The sequence below is a fragment of the Tinamus guttatus genome, unplaced genomic scaffold, assembly GCF_059628265.1.
Source record: "Tinamus guttatus ecotype Peru unplaced genomic scaffold, ASM5962826v1 Tinamus_guttatus_pri_ptg000314l, whole genome shotgun sequence".
NCBI classification, from domain to species: Eukaryota; Metazoa; Chordata; class Aves; order Tinamiformes; family Tinamidae; genus Tinamus; species Tinamus guttatus.
The window spans coordinates 12,178,644-12,193,092 of NW_028288848.1; the positions used below are offsets into that span (position 1 = coordinate 12,178,644).

The following is a 14,449-nucleotide window of genomic DNA, read 5'->3' on the forward strand; positions in this document are numbered from 1 at the left end:
GCCATCGATGCAGCAGAGCAGTGACTGCAGCGTGCCCCACACAGCCAGGAGGGCCAGGTTGGCAGCATTTCCAAGCAGCTCCAACAACTCTTGACCCAGAAAAATCCCTAACTCTCCCAAACCAAAGATCCCCTCCTGTGCATGTTGCAGGAAGCCCTGATTGCAAAAAACAAGCGGAAAAACGAGGAGGGAGCGAGAGGACTCTTCTGCCGGGCAAGGATGGCACATTGCAGATGGGAGCTGGGAAGGAAGAGCAGGATGCCATGCTGAGGGTGGATCAGCTGGATCTGGCCCCGATTCCCCCTACGGCCCTCCAGAAGACAGAGGCAGTGCTAGTGCCTCCTTTCCCAGCCTTCTCCCTAGGCACCCTCCACAGCGGCTGGAGATGGGCACCGGCAGCCTCACTGCGAGCCCCATCTCACAGCACCCAGGGGACCCCAACCCCGCTCTCAGCCGTGTCCCAAAGACGAGATGGGGCTCACAGAAAGCAGCCCTTCCAGTCGCCTTGGGGGATGGAGAGGAAGGCATTTCTGGTGGGGATTGAATCTAGTGATTACTTTAAGGGATTTGCTCTGTCTCTTTCTTTTTCCCTCTCTCACTCTCTCTCTCCCCCCTTTTTTTTTTCTTTTCCCTCCCTCTTATCCCTTTCGCGGTGCATTTGTCTTCGAGGAACCTGGGGTGTTCTTTTCATTAGTTCAATCTCTCTCTGGCACTTGAGTCCTGATTGGCTGAAGGACTTAGGGAAAAAAAAATCTTTAATTAAGTAGATAATCTCTTCTTAGGAAGTTCTGCGGCTCCATTTCACCAACCCCCTTTAGCTCTTACTTTGGGATTGGTTACCCTTCACAGAATTTGGGATTCAGGGAGCATATGTGTCTTCATCGCACCAGGAGCACCGCGTGGAAAATAACTGCATCCCTTCCCCAGTTTTGTTGCATTTCTTCTTTTTTTTCATTTGTTTTCTTTTCCCTGGTGGTGGTACCCAAGCGTTTTTTTAGGATCTCCTTTCTCCCTGTTTATTTGGATTTTATGTTTCACATGGACCCTTATCTGGGCATCTTCTTCCTCACTCCCTTCTTCCAATCCTGCTGTGCCTGGTGAGTATCGGAAGCACCTCAGCCTGTGTCACAGGCAGGTGCTCTTCCCAGAGACCCCGAGGATATTCCTCTTCACCTTCCTAAATGTCCCCTCTTTTCCACCTAACTGAGTTCTGGCCGTTAATGGGATCAGATATTTAACTAAGTTGAAACATGCTCAGTCTTGGAGAGGTTTGATCTAAGCAAAAAAGCCCCTTTTTGCTCCCTCACCTTTTTATAGTAATTTTATGGACCAAATTCTAGTCTAACGTAAATTAGAGTAGATTTTCTGAGAGCAGGCATAAAGATCTAGCCTCTCATTTCCAAATGGGAAGACAACTCAACTGGAAATCTGGGGGATTTCTTCTTTCTTTTCTTTTTTTCCCCTTAAAGGCTCACAGTCTACTTATGTCTTAATCAAACGGGTCTTCTCTCATTTTCCCTAAAGACGACATTCACTGATTAAGAGCTCAGAGACAGCAGGGATAAGTTGAATGTGTAGGAGCATCACTCCATAAGAACAGACCAAAACCCGGACTCCTTGGCAGGCACGGGGACAGGATTATGTTTGTCTGAAATCCAGGTCCTTGGATTTTCTGTGAGAAGGAAATTTTGGTGCAGAGTTTGCTCCTGGTGTTTGGCTTCCTTTTCAATGGTTCCCAACAACTTGGACCCTGTTCAGACCAGTTGCCCCAGTATAAACCAGTGGTCATTCCCTGTGGGCCTATTGTTCTATCTTCAGGGTGGTTTTACTTTGATTTCCAGAAACATTTTACAAGCTGGACAGAAAAAGATTGCACTTTGTACATCAAAACGACTATAAATTCTTTCTGGAGTATATCTGTCACATTCTCATATGGAGATAGACTCAAGTGACCTGTCTCTCCAGCTATTTTTTCATATGTAATTTCTACTGAGTACCCATGCTGAGTACTGTGATGCCCTTGGGAATATGTGCGGTGGGTTACAGCCTTGTATGTAACAGCAAGGAAAGTCTTTTCTCATTTAGTGACTAAAATCCCCTGCCTGCCCCATAGCTGATCTCTAGAGTTATTGCCATGAGTGGAAAAGCCAAAATGACAGAGAGATAAACTCAAAACTAAAGAGGAATCCACTTCCATTAGGCTAGAAATTAAATCTGTGTTCTCTCAGAGCTTTTTTCCCTTCCTTAAAAAAATGCAACTGTTTGTATATATTTAAAAATATAGCAAATATAGCGAACTCAAGATAAATGCCCCATCTTGCACAAGAACTATATGCAGTTTTATGCAGAGCTTGTGCTGATTCGCTTTTGCTTTTCTCTATCTCCCTGTATATTTCTCTTGCTTGTCTCAGTATAAACAGGTTTAGAATATGCTAAGAGGAAAGAAAAAAAAAAAGGGTTCATTAGGTAAAAATCAAAGGGTGGAATTTTCAGAAGCACAAAGTGTAGTAAAATAAACAAATCCCAGACACTTTCAATGCAAGTTGGGTACCTAAGTGCTCTTTGTGCATTTTGGAAGTTTCTATTCAAGAGAAATGGTTATTGTTCAAGGTAGTGCTGCTTTTCTAGATTTCTTGCTGATAAGTCATGATTTTCTGAGATAAAAGTATTTCAGGGCATACTGCAAAAAAAAAAATCCCAATTATCCTATTATAGACCCTCTCCCTTAATTCTTGGATGAGGAAAAAAGAAGTTCATGGAAATCATGCAAAAACCCTGCTTGCAATTCTTATTGTTCTTTATTTGATTCAACAGTTTAAAATGCAATTTTTTTTTCTGTGACCTAATCACATGAATTTGCAGGGAGGAAAAGACATTTAGATCAGTATCTAGTAATTTTATATAGGTACTCACTTCCTTTCTCTGAATGTTTATTAGAGACCTCGGGTGATTCAGCTGTGTTGGCTAGGTTGCATGGCTAGTGTATTTCTAGACAAGTAAAATATCAGTGTTGCATTCAGGAAAAAAATACAACTAAATAGAAAAAGAGAAAATAAAAATGTGCCTAAAATGCTAGCAAGCTGCTTCCTATCCTATAGGATAGTCTCCTATCTTGTAGGAATAATGCAGCAATCTCTAACACTGCAACTTGCTTCTAGTTGTTTTTTTCACTTCAGCTATGAAGTTGCACCTACATTTCCAGTGCTGCTGTTTCTCCAATAACTTGAGGGGTTTTGTTTGTTTGTTGGCTTTTTAACTAGTGAACAAAGAGACATTGGATCCATTTCCCATATTTACAGTAATGACAGTAAGGATCTAAATGCAACTATAAAATTTTCTAAAAAGAGAGAACTGGATCAGCAGCACCCTAACTTGTTAGTGGATGATCAAAGATGAAACAGATATTTTAATGGGAGTCCTAACAAGACTCTTGGGGCATATTCTCAGTGATGAGGATTGATGCTTATTTAATGAAACTGAGGAGGGGAACACACTTACTGGCGAAATTGTAACAGAGTTGAAATTGTCAAAAGCTTATTAGTGTTTCATTTGTATAAAATATGATGAGATAGCTGCTTGGCAGGGTAATTTGCAGTTGTTTCCAACAGAGCTATCTCAGCTCCTGCAATAGACATACACTAGCTTTGATATAACTGTAATTTGGTGCTATAGGATGCCATGAAACCTCACTTGCCCTAGATACATTCAGAGGTTTGTTTTTTCCTTGGGTGGAGAGGGCTGGGTTGCGGCTAGAGAAGCGGGTCAGGCTGCGAGACGGACCAGAGCTCTCAGTGGGACCCTTCTCTCGCTACCTGCCACAGTCTATCCGTGCCTCTGTTTTAGTCCAATAACACTTTCCTGGAATTTGAAGAGGGAATGAGTGCATTTCAGATAACTGCAATCCCCACAGGCTCTGCTGAAGGAGAAAAATCATATCAAGAGCTTCCTTTCATGTTTTTAATCAGCGTGGCAACACTGAAATTGCTGGAATTGGGCTGCTTTACACCTGTTGCTGGTGTGTCTGACTGGTTAGTTTAGGGTTAGATTCTGCTTTTCTTTATGGTGTCATTGATAAGTATTACAAAAAAAAAATTTAGGGGCAAAAATGGAGAGAGATTCATTTTCATACCAGTTCCCATTGATAATGCATACATAACTCTACTGCTATTTTCTATGTTGCATTACGTTTGTGGCGTGAGAGGCAAAAACACTCTCTGCCATCCCTGGAGAATATATCCAGTGATTTCTCAGCTATACGATATGGGCAAAGACAAAACAGAGAATTTGCCTCCATTTTTACCTTTTGTTCCTGAAATAACTGAAATAATTCCAGCTACCTCTCAGCCATACAACTGCCCTGCAGCATGTAGCATCCTGAAAGCCAAGTTATCCCACTGCCCCTTCTCCTCAGCCCACTTGCAGCTGCAAGAGGTAAACGCGCGGGGTTAAGCACTCTGAACGACTCCTTTGCACGGCCAAGCCCTGCGAAGCCGCCTGCTGCTCGGAGAGCCCGGGGAAATGCTTCCGTCTCCCCAACTCAATAAAAATGTTTAGAATATCCTGCTGGGAAATTGCTACTGTACCGTTTGCTCAGCTGCAGATGGTGAATTGGCATATCCTGAACTTGGCCTTTTCGTGAACCTCGAGGTTTATCCTGGGAGGAACAGACCCTCTGCTTCAAAGCGGTTGCGTCAACTGACACCCGCTAACGGGACAGTTCTTTGTAAATTCTGAATTTGAGGATTATTGTTCTCCTTCTTCCAGCTGCTCAGGTGTTTCTAATCCAAGGTGAGGGGCCACCAAGGCTTTGAAGCAGGTACTTGTGGCATGCTGTGAATTCAGCATTTCCTACCAAGGAAGTGGGAAGCAAAGCAGATGGGATGTATCTCTGTATCTTAGTCTCAAAAGCAAGCCAAAACAGGACTTGGCTTTTCTTAGCCTTGCCTATGTGAGGGCATTTTACCAGAATTCTCACAGCTGCTCCCTGGGGGTCACATTTGCACTGGCAGTGTGATGAGCGAGCTGGAGCTGTCCCTTTAGCAAGGCGCTTAAGGAAAAGGCAAAGAGTGAAGGAAAACAGAAGGAAAAATGACTTGTTCATGCAACTACACAGTTGCATTGAGATGGGGACCCACAGAGCTTGCAAAGTCTGAAAAGCCCCAGGTTCATGCCCCTATGCGATCCAGGTCACACGATGCTCTAATCACCAGGCGACAGATCCCATCTCTCTGAGTGCCAGGAAATATTTAATTAGCTGCACAATGCAGAAGCAGCTCCCAGAGGAAAATTCCACTGCAAAACAGGCATCGGCTTAGAATACAAGCACCCGTAGGGATCGAAGAACAGCCGGGTTTGAATCTCTGCCCTGGAACAAAGGGATAAACCCTTACTCCATGCCCTGGCTGCAGCTGACTCTCTCATCTTCACCCAGAGGAATCTTTCCAATAAAAGCTTCACTATGGGTACATTTCCATAAAAATAATTTAGCCTTTCCAAAGAGAACTTCAGGAACTAGTTCTCTCAGCTATTTAAAACTCTCAACTAGTTCTAAACAAAGTACAATACTTTCACTGAATAACAAAGACCAGGTTCCCTATTATTTCGCCCAAGCTACAGTAGCTAGACCTCCTTCTTGAGGTGTAACAGGAATTCAGCTTAGGCCTGTGGGCAAACACAAGAGATTCCTTGGCTTCAAATGCCAATGTCGGGGCAATGAGCGGGAACTGAACTGGAATTGTTAGTCCCATCCTACCACTGCTGACCCCTCTCCCCTGGTTTGGGGGTTCAGGCCTTTATATGCCTCAACAAAAGTCCAGTGGAAGCAATTTGCAACCCAGGATGGGCAAGTGGCTTGGCCTAAGGGTTGTAGGCTACAGGGGCAATAGCAGCACCCTCAGCTGCTCCAGTCTCTGCTCTCCTGATCCAGCACATGGCACATACTAAAAAGCAGTTTAGGGACAAGTCTAGAAGAGCGCCCTGGAAGGAAAAATGCAGGGATCCTGCCTACCAGCGAAGCATTACTTCAGTCCTTTCACTCTGTTGAGTGTGAAAGTGGGGCACATGACACAGCTGCCTCCTCTCCCTCCTTTCTGCTGGGGGAAAGGCTGCTGTGCCCAGAAGAGCCCTGTCTGCTGCCCAACCAGAATGGGGCTTGTGCAGGGGATAATCTGCCTGAGGGAAGAACAAAACCTCCCATCACTGCGGCTGATGTTAGGCCCCTGCCGTGAGCTGTGCAGAGCACCCCACAGCAGCAGCAATGGCCAGGGCCCTCGGGCATGGAGGAGTCAGGTGGGGGCAATGAGCTGAGCAAGCCAGTTTACTTTTCCCTCCCACCTGGCAGCTAGAGGACTAGATTAATGACCTGTCATACCATGGCAAGCCACTGGGAAGCAAAAACAGGTGCTAGAAGGCTGCAAAACTGACTCTGTGATTTATAAATAAATTAGTATTAGAGTCCATTTTATTTGTTTTCCAACATCCTTAAGGATAGGGCCCACATTTTGAAATTTTTCTCCTTCTGTACAAAAAACTAGAAATTGCTGATCCAAAGAACAAAGACAGGATGCTCACATGACCCCCCAGAGCTGAAGTTTCCTGGGGCTTGAAACTTAGAATTTCTAAAACAGCCCCCCACCTTTTCAGTGGAACAGTTTTCCATTAGTAGTGCCAAAATGAAATGTTTCACAGGAATACTTACAAGTTGACAACTTTTGAAACAACTCATCTTGAGTTTCATATTTCACTTAAAAATATCAGAAAGATTAATTTTCACTAGCACTTTTAAAATAGCTGGCTATTATTAAGCATGAAAAGATACCACATTACAGAAAGAAAACCCTTTTGTGTTTTTTTTTTTTTATTTTTTTGAGGCCAGCTGAAACTTGGAACATACTGACCCATTTTAGTTTTTCAAAATTGCTACTTTTCATCTTGATTCTAGATAAGGAATAAAAGGATCCCAAACTACTTATTTCATCGATAAACTCTAGAGGAACCCAACAGCAAACCCAGTGCCCTAAACCTCATCAGTGCCCTGCACACACAGCTGCAGAACAGGAGCCCCGGCCGCAGGGGCAGGAGCTCAGCTCCACTCCCTGACTTGCTTCCCAAGGCAAATGCACACATTCCTCCCTTGGCACCCGGGGGTGACAGGACAGCCCAGCAGGGCCAGGACAACAAACGTGCCCAGTGAGGCACCTGGCTAGTGCAGCAATGGCCACCAGAGAGAGCCTATGGGCTGAGGGAGATCAAGGATGCTTGGACCTGGATCCCATGGGGATGAATGCTGGGAAGGAGCAGCAGTGTGATCTCCCTGCTACTGCATCCCTTACAGAGATGCGAGGTACCCACAACGCTAGGCTGAGCTGAGCAGACACTTGGGAAGGCAAAAGGAAAAGCTGTGGGAGCAGGAGAGCACTAAAAAAATCGGGTTATTGGAGTGAAGGGCAGTCTCAAGGAAGAAAGCAGAAGGAAGGATTGGTGAGGAAGGGTGAGAACTGCAGCTCGGGGAGGAAAGGAGGCACCTGGGCTGCTGGAAAGGAGAGGAGAATGGGGGAGGGTGTCACACTCCAGGTCTGGAGCAGTCATGGAGGGAGAGTAGGGGAGAGCAGCACAGGAGCAACACGTTCATCCTGCAGGAAAGGCCCCAGAGACAGAGAAGCGACAGCCTGGATGGGAAGTGGAGGAGGACAAGGCACTGATCCCACTCCCGCTATCCCCTCATGCAGCGAACTGCAAAAAGAAACAGGATGAGGTCAAAAATGCCTGGAGCCAGGGGTGAGAGGAGAGCCCGAGGATGCCAGGCATTCCCCAGGCCCTCTACCATCACCCCCTCCCCACTCACACTGCGTCTCTCTCCCTTCCAGGTCAGTGAATAATTTCCTGATGACGGGCCCCAAGGTAAGAGAAATTCTTTTGATGTTCATCCCCAGTTCCATTAAAACAGAGGGAGGAGGCTCTGCTTTTTCCTCTACTCTTCCACAGCCCTGGCCAGCACTCTCCTGGCACCCAGTTTTCCAAACAAAATGCAAGTGAAACCCAGAAATAAACTAGTACAATCAGCCTTTCCTTACCCCTTAGCTATGACAGTCTTGATCCAAAGCAGCCTAAGGGCTCTTTTAAGCTGGTGGTGGTAGTGGTGGTGGTGGTGGGGGTGGTGGGGGTGGGTCATGTTTTGGAGATGTGTCTATTGGCACCAGCTGAGAACCTCACCTGTCATCTATTGCTCCCCAGTGATCAGGTCATATCACGGCCTGTGCCCATCAAGGTGGGAGGGCACTTTCTGTGTGTCTTGCTAAACATACTTCCCCAAGGAGCTCAGCTGGACTTGTCAGGTGCTTTTTCAGTGTTTTTGACCCCTTCCTCCTCACGCTTTGCTTTCAGATGATTTTTTTTTCTAGACAGAACCAGCTGTCCAGGTTTTTGCCCCTATTAAAAAAAAATCATCTTTATAAAACCTAGGTATCCCTCATGCTATTGCAGGCATGGCTAGCTCTTGCCAAATCTCCCCACATTATTGTAGAGGAACTTTGCCCCCAGGCAGAGCCTTCCCCCTGAGGCCATGGGAAGGGAGGCAGGCTGAGCTCCCCGCTCTCGAAGGGAAAGCCAGGATTTCCCCAATGTGCCTGTCAGGAAGCATCTCCATTGCCTTTCTCCCTCCAGGGACACACATGCTCTGAACCAGTACAGCAGAAAATGTGTTTACTGCCACTGCCAGCAACCACAGATCCATGGGGTACAAACCCCGGAAAGTCCCTCGGTTCTGCGTGTCTTGTTCCTGCCCGGTGGGTGTAGGACTGTGGCTGAAGCGCCGCCTCCCGGGGGCCCGGGGCTGTGCTCTCCTGGGGTTTGTGCTTCTGTATCCATCTAAACTGCAGGCGCCAACATCCCAGCACACAGCACATCCACCTGGCAGGGCAAGAAAACTACAGCCACATCAGCCTTGTGGCTCGGTGGAAAGTGGCTGGGACAATCCTAACTTTGCTCTGTGGTGGAAACCTGAGCACCAGTGGCTCCCCAGAACCCCAGCAGCTTGGGCGCAGCCCAGGGAAATTCCCAGAAACCCTTCCTTACACTCAGGGCTGTCTGGCCAAGGACTCGTGCTCCAGCCCTGCAGCCCCAGGGGCACCGAGCAGAGCCTGTCCCCGCGCCAGGCATGGCCGCCCCACCACCACCACAGCGTGCGTGAGGCGGCGCCTCCCCGCTGACCCGGCTCTGCTCCTAGGCCTACCTCATCTACTCCAGCAGCGTGGCGGCGGGCGCGCAGAGTGGCATCGAGGAATGCAAGTTCCAGTTCGCCTGGGACCGCTGGAACTGCCCCGAGCGGGCGCTGCAGCTTTCCAGTCACGGTGGGCTGCGCAGCGGTAAGGAAAGCGTCGGATACCGCTGCCAGGGCCCGGCGTCCCTCCCCTCTTCACAAGCGCCTCTTCTCTTCCTGCATGTCCCTGTCCTGGGAAGTCCCCTTCCCTGCACATCCGCTGGGAACCAGTCTCCCAGCTGCCACATATGCCAGGCCCAAGGATGCCCCTGGCAAAACTGTTCCCTAAGCTGAAAGCCAACAGGGGGTGAGGGAGAAGCAAGCAAAGGGATTTGGCTGAAGGGAGCAATGAAGAGCTCTTTGGTGGCTGTTCTTTGGCATTTTCTCTGCCTGCCCTTTCTTTACCTATTTGCAGGTGCCAGGAAATGCTTCAGCGTAGAGACGTGAATCCTCTCAACACCTGTATGCTGCTGGGGTCATACCTGTCACTCACAGGCAGGACCCGGTTGCAGTGGGAGAGCCTGAGGGCTTCGGGGGGGCTGTCAGTAGACAAAGGACCTCTGCAAAGAGGGATGGAGGTTTCAAAACCCGAGACAGGTTGCCTGGGTCACAAAGAAGGAACCTGCGGCATTGAGTGACATTCCTGAGATAGGGAGCAGGTCCCAGAACTGTTCCTGTCTCAGTTATCTGCTCAAAACCAGACCTTGCTGGCATTTAATGTAAGGCAAAGGCTCAGGGAAGTGAGCTGATAATCACCACACAGATCCCAGTGGGCCATCATGGACATTTCCCAGAGCCATGGATTTGAGTAGGCTGTGGGGCATGAGCTCTCTGATCCTTGCCAAGAGCCCCCTTCTCTCTGAAGTGTATTAGTGGGAGGTGGGAAATGTACTGGTCTACACTGCATCCCTGCTGGAGAGCTCCCATGGTGACAGCCAAAATTCATCTATGCTCTTGGAAATGGCACAAGTCAATCTTCCGTCCCTCTATAGCTTGAGCCAAAAGCAGGCTAATTTGACATACAGGCCTTCATTTCCGACCCACAGAGGCCTGCCAACTGCAAATCTCTTCCTACAGTCTCCTGTATGGCAGGAGCATTTCTAACTCTGTCTTCATTATGAAATTCCTAGCACGTCCCCTCTCCATGTATTCCTCTTTGACAGCCAACCGAGAAACTGCTTTTGTCCACGCCATCAGCTCGGCAGGCGTCATGTACACGCTGACCCGCAACTGCAGCCTCGGGGATTTTGACAACTGCGGCTGCGATGACTCCCGCAATGGACAGCTTGGTAAGGGGACGAGCTGCGGCCCCTCTCTCATGCCCTGCACTCTGGGGAAAGCTGTTCTCCTCTCCCGCACAGAGCCCTGGAGAAACAGCTCCTTCACTGTATATCAAAGTAGCTCTGCGGAAGCTAATGGAGCCACCTCCAAATTACACCAGTTGAGGCCCTTGATGTTTTCCATTACCTTCTGTTAGGGAAATAAAATGAGCAGAAAGGTGGAAGGAGGTGGCAGCTCCTCAGGTTCAAAGCAAGAACAACTCAGTTTAAACCACTGGAGGGAATGGAAACATAAGACAAGTAGAAGAATTGATACGGTGCTGTAAATCTAAATAGCATGTCTGCTTTGAAAAGTGCAGATCCAGGGATCTCAGGACTCCCAGGTCTGCAGCACCAGGATAGCCCAGGAACCAAATTATTAGAATTCCAAGCAGGAGAAAGCAGAGTGGCAGCTATAAACTTCATCGGTATTACTCAGTGTGGTGTGCACAGTCAGGAGAAGCATTGTGGCAGCATGCAGCCTTCATCTCATTACTGTCACAGCTGTAGCCAGGCCTGCAGCCATGGGCCTTCCCTTCGTGGGGAATCCCAGGACCTTCAGGCTTCAAAGTTCCAGGTCTCCACTCATCTCTCACAAAAAACATAACACAAAAATGTTAATGTTTTGACTGAAAAGAAGCCACTTCTCAAATGATCAAAATCTCTTAACAGCAATTCCCTGCCCAATAGTACTAGTCAGTTTATGACGAACTCAACAGAAATGCCCAATATTTGGTAATTTGCTTTATTGACTAATAGTCTTAAAAACAACCAGTGCTTCTTGGGTGTCTGATGTCTGGGACGGCCAGTCTCTAAGAGAGCAGGATTTTAGGGCAATGAGACACCAAATTTTAGCTACTCTGGAAAATTGAGTTAGTCATGCTACACTTTCCCACCCCCCCCAAAGAAAGATCTGTTTTCCATGAAAATTTTCCATTGTCAATTTAAAACCTTGGAAGGCAATGGAAAATACGGGTTGGTCCAAAACAATATGATCCAGTTCTAAATGCCACTGTGATGCCCCCGAGTTGTTATAGCTAGGCTTGTTAGTGTTTCCATGCTCCGTAAGGCCCAGGGCTCTTGATCTGGCCCTCATCCTCTACTGCAATTACTCTCCTCCCCTGAGACACTGCTTCCTTTCACTGAGACAGGGGACTGCAATGATCTGTGGAAGTCCAGTGAAAGGTTTGGCCTTTCAGAGAGGAGAGAGGCACATGGGCATTAAACCCCAATTCCCAACATGTACCACCAAGATACTTTAGAGTCAGAATATTCCAGTTTTCAAATCTTCACAGAGAATTTGACATTTTTCTCTAGGAGAAAAAGAAACAAGCTATGTGACTTATGTCAAATGAACAAGCCCAGGTTAGAAAAATTAACTTCCATGTCTTCTTATGGAGTTTCCCCATTCTGAGCTGTCTCTTTTGTCTCTTCGTGCTAAGTATGAAATTAGAGCTATTTGAGATGCTGAAGATCAGTCTGGGATCCTGGGTATACTAAAGAGGAACTCACAGGTACATGTGTACCAGGCTTGGTTTGTTTCCTAGCGAAGAGGAATCTGTCTAAGCTGACTAATCCAAGTTGGCAACATGTGCTACACAAGCACATGCTGTCTCTGCAAGTCAGAGTGAAAGTTAAAATTGAAGTTTGAGGGAAGGGGATATAATGCATGATAATAATTTCGAAATCCTCTAGAGAAAGCAGGGAAGTCCCTGGTCTGGTAACACGAGACATTTCCCTGCCATTGCCTGCATGAAGTACTTCATATATAAATCTTTTTAGAAATAGCATAAAGTAGAGAAAATATGGGAATATCACTAGACAAAAGCTGGATTTTCTCCCACAGCTCCATTCCTTTCATCTCTTCCGAGACCCTTTCTCATCCTCAGAGCCACAAGCCAGGAATCAAAGGGATTCCCTGAGAGTGCTCACCTTGTCTCCTTCCCTAGGGGGTCAAGGCTGGCTGTGGGGAGGCTGCAGCGATAACGTGGGCTTTGGGGAAGCCATTTCCAAACAGTTTGTGGATGCTCTGGAGACTGGACAAGATGCCAGAGCTGCTATGAACTTGCATAACAACGAGGCTGGTAGGAAGGTGAGTCCCATCTCTACTTCCAGATCTGGGTACCAGCTTTGCTGTGGCTATTCACTGCAGAATTGTGCTTTCTCTGTGGCTAAAAGCATGTGCTCAAAAGAAACGATTACCTTGCTGAGGAGAGGCATGCTATCAGTCCTGACGTGATTCACGTCATTTGTTCTAACATAGCCAACGCTACGTGATTACAGTGTGAGCTCCTGCCTGGTGCCCTCTTCTTCCTTCCTCGCATTGTAAATAATATTTTATCTTGGATGAACAATCTTGTGAGCTTTAAAACAACCATCCTTGGGCAATGCTCTTGTTCATAGGAAGTCCTTTCATGGGCTTGGAGCCAAACTTATGTTTGAGCTGCAGTATAGAAATGACCCCATGAAGTCCTCCAGGCTTCTTCCTGAAACCTTTTCTCTCCTCATTCTGCAGGCCGTGAAAGGGACCATGAAGCGGACGTGCAAATGCCATGGCGTGTCTGGCAGCTGCACCACCCAGACCTGCTGGCTGCAGCTGCCCGAGTTTCGGGAGGTGGGCACCTACCTCAAGGAGAGGTACCACAAGGCCCTGAAGGTAGACTTGCTGCAGGGGGCAGGGAACAGCGCTGCCAGCCGGGGGGCCATTGCCGAGACCTTCAGCTCCATCTCCAAGAAAGAGCTGGTCCACTTAGAAGACTCTCCTGACTACTGCCTGGAGAACAAGACACTGGGGCTGCTGGGCACGGAGGGCAGGGAGTGCCTGAAGCGAGGCAAGGCGCTCAGCAAGTGGGAGAAGCGGAGCTGTCGGCGGCTGTGTGGGGACTGCGGGCTGGCGGTGGAGGAGAGGCGGGCCGAGATGGTGTCCAGCTGCAACTGCAAGTTCCACTGGTGCTGCGCCGTGAGGTGCGAGCAGTGCCGCAAGCGGGTCACTAAGTACTTCTGCGTTCGCAAGGAGAAGCGCGAGCGGAGCGGGGGTGGCAAGGCCAGCCACAAGCTCAAGAGCAAGCTCTAACTGCCACCTGCTCCTCCATGGTCCTGTTTGCCCATCTTTTTCCCTTCCCTCCTCCTCTCTGCAGCAGCCCCCAGCCCCATTTCCTTCTGGCTTAGTTTTGTCCCGCTTCCACAACAGATCCCTTCAGCCACCCCCATCTCACTAGAGCTTGGATAATGGAAAAGTACTGCTGTGAGGCCCAGGGCCATGCCCACATAGGGGCACCTCCATCAGAGCAGCAGCTTATGACTTGTGGCAAGACCCTCAGGTGTTGACAAAGCAAAGTGAAATTTGTTCCCTTTGACCTGCAGTCACTCTGGTGACTCTGGTTTTATAGAACATATAGCCTGGTGGTGTGGCCTCTGTTTTCCTCAAGCTTTTCTCTTTCCCCAGGCAAGCACCTGCTCTGGACTTCTGAGCAGATTGCCACTCAAGAAGATATGACTAAGCTCAGATGACACGAGCAGATTTGGGCCACCCAGGGCGGTAGTCTCTATAGCAGAAGAGGCTTGGTTGATGTCTCTTGTATCCTAAAGAATCTGTCACTGTCTTTTATTAGACCCTGCACTGTGAGGGAAGTCACAGTTAGGGAGTTAATTCCTTTCTGCAGCAAGCCAACCTCCAAGAGGGCCACAAACTCACCTCCCATCCATTCACAGATTGCCCAAGCTCTCCCCTGCCTTACTTTGCAGTTGAGAGACTCCAGCAGAAAGATTTCAAATTGCTGCATGACCTACCCATTAAAGAGTTGTCCAAAAGACGGGTCGTATCACTTGCTTTCACACACCTACTCTGTATCTTCTAAGCCCCCAAGACTGGCAC

General features: G+C 48.0%; 1 protein-coding gene across 1 annotated transcript; it reads left to right on the top strand.

Annotated features, from left to right (window-relative positions):
* The first annotated feature begins 913 nt into the window (after nt 1-913).
* On the top strand, nt 914-13,684 carry WNT8B (Wnt family member 8B). The gene is made up of 6 exons (XM_088528813.1): nt 914-1,097; nt 7,866-7,899; nt 9,224-9,362; nt 10,420-10,545; nt 12,525-12,667; nt 13,091-13,684. Exons 1-6 carry the CDS (start codon nt 1,030-1,032, stop codon nt 13,646-13,648), a joined length of 1,068 nt encoding a protein of 355 aa, XP_088384939.1. The 5' UTR covers nt 914-1,029; the 3' UTR covers nt 13,649-13,684.
* The last annotated feature ends 765 nt before the right edge of the window (nt 13,685-14,449 follow it).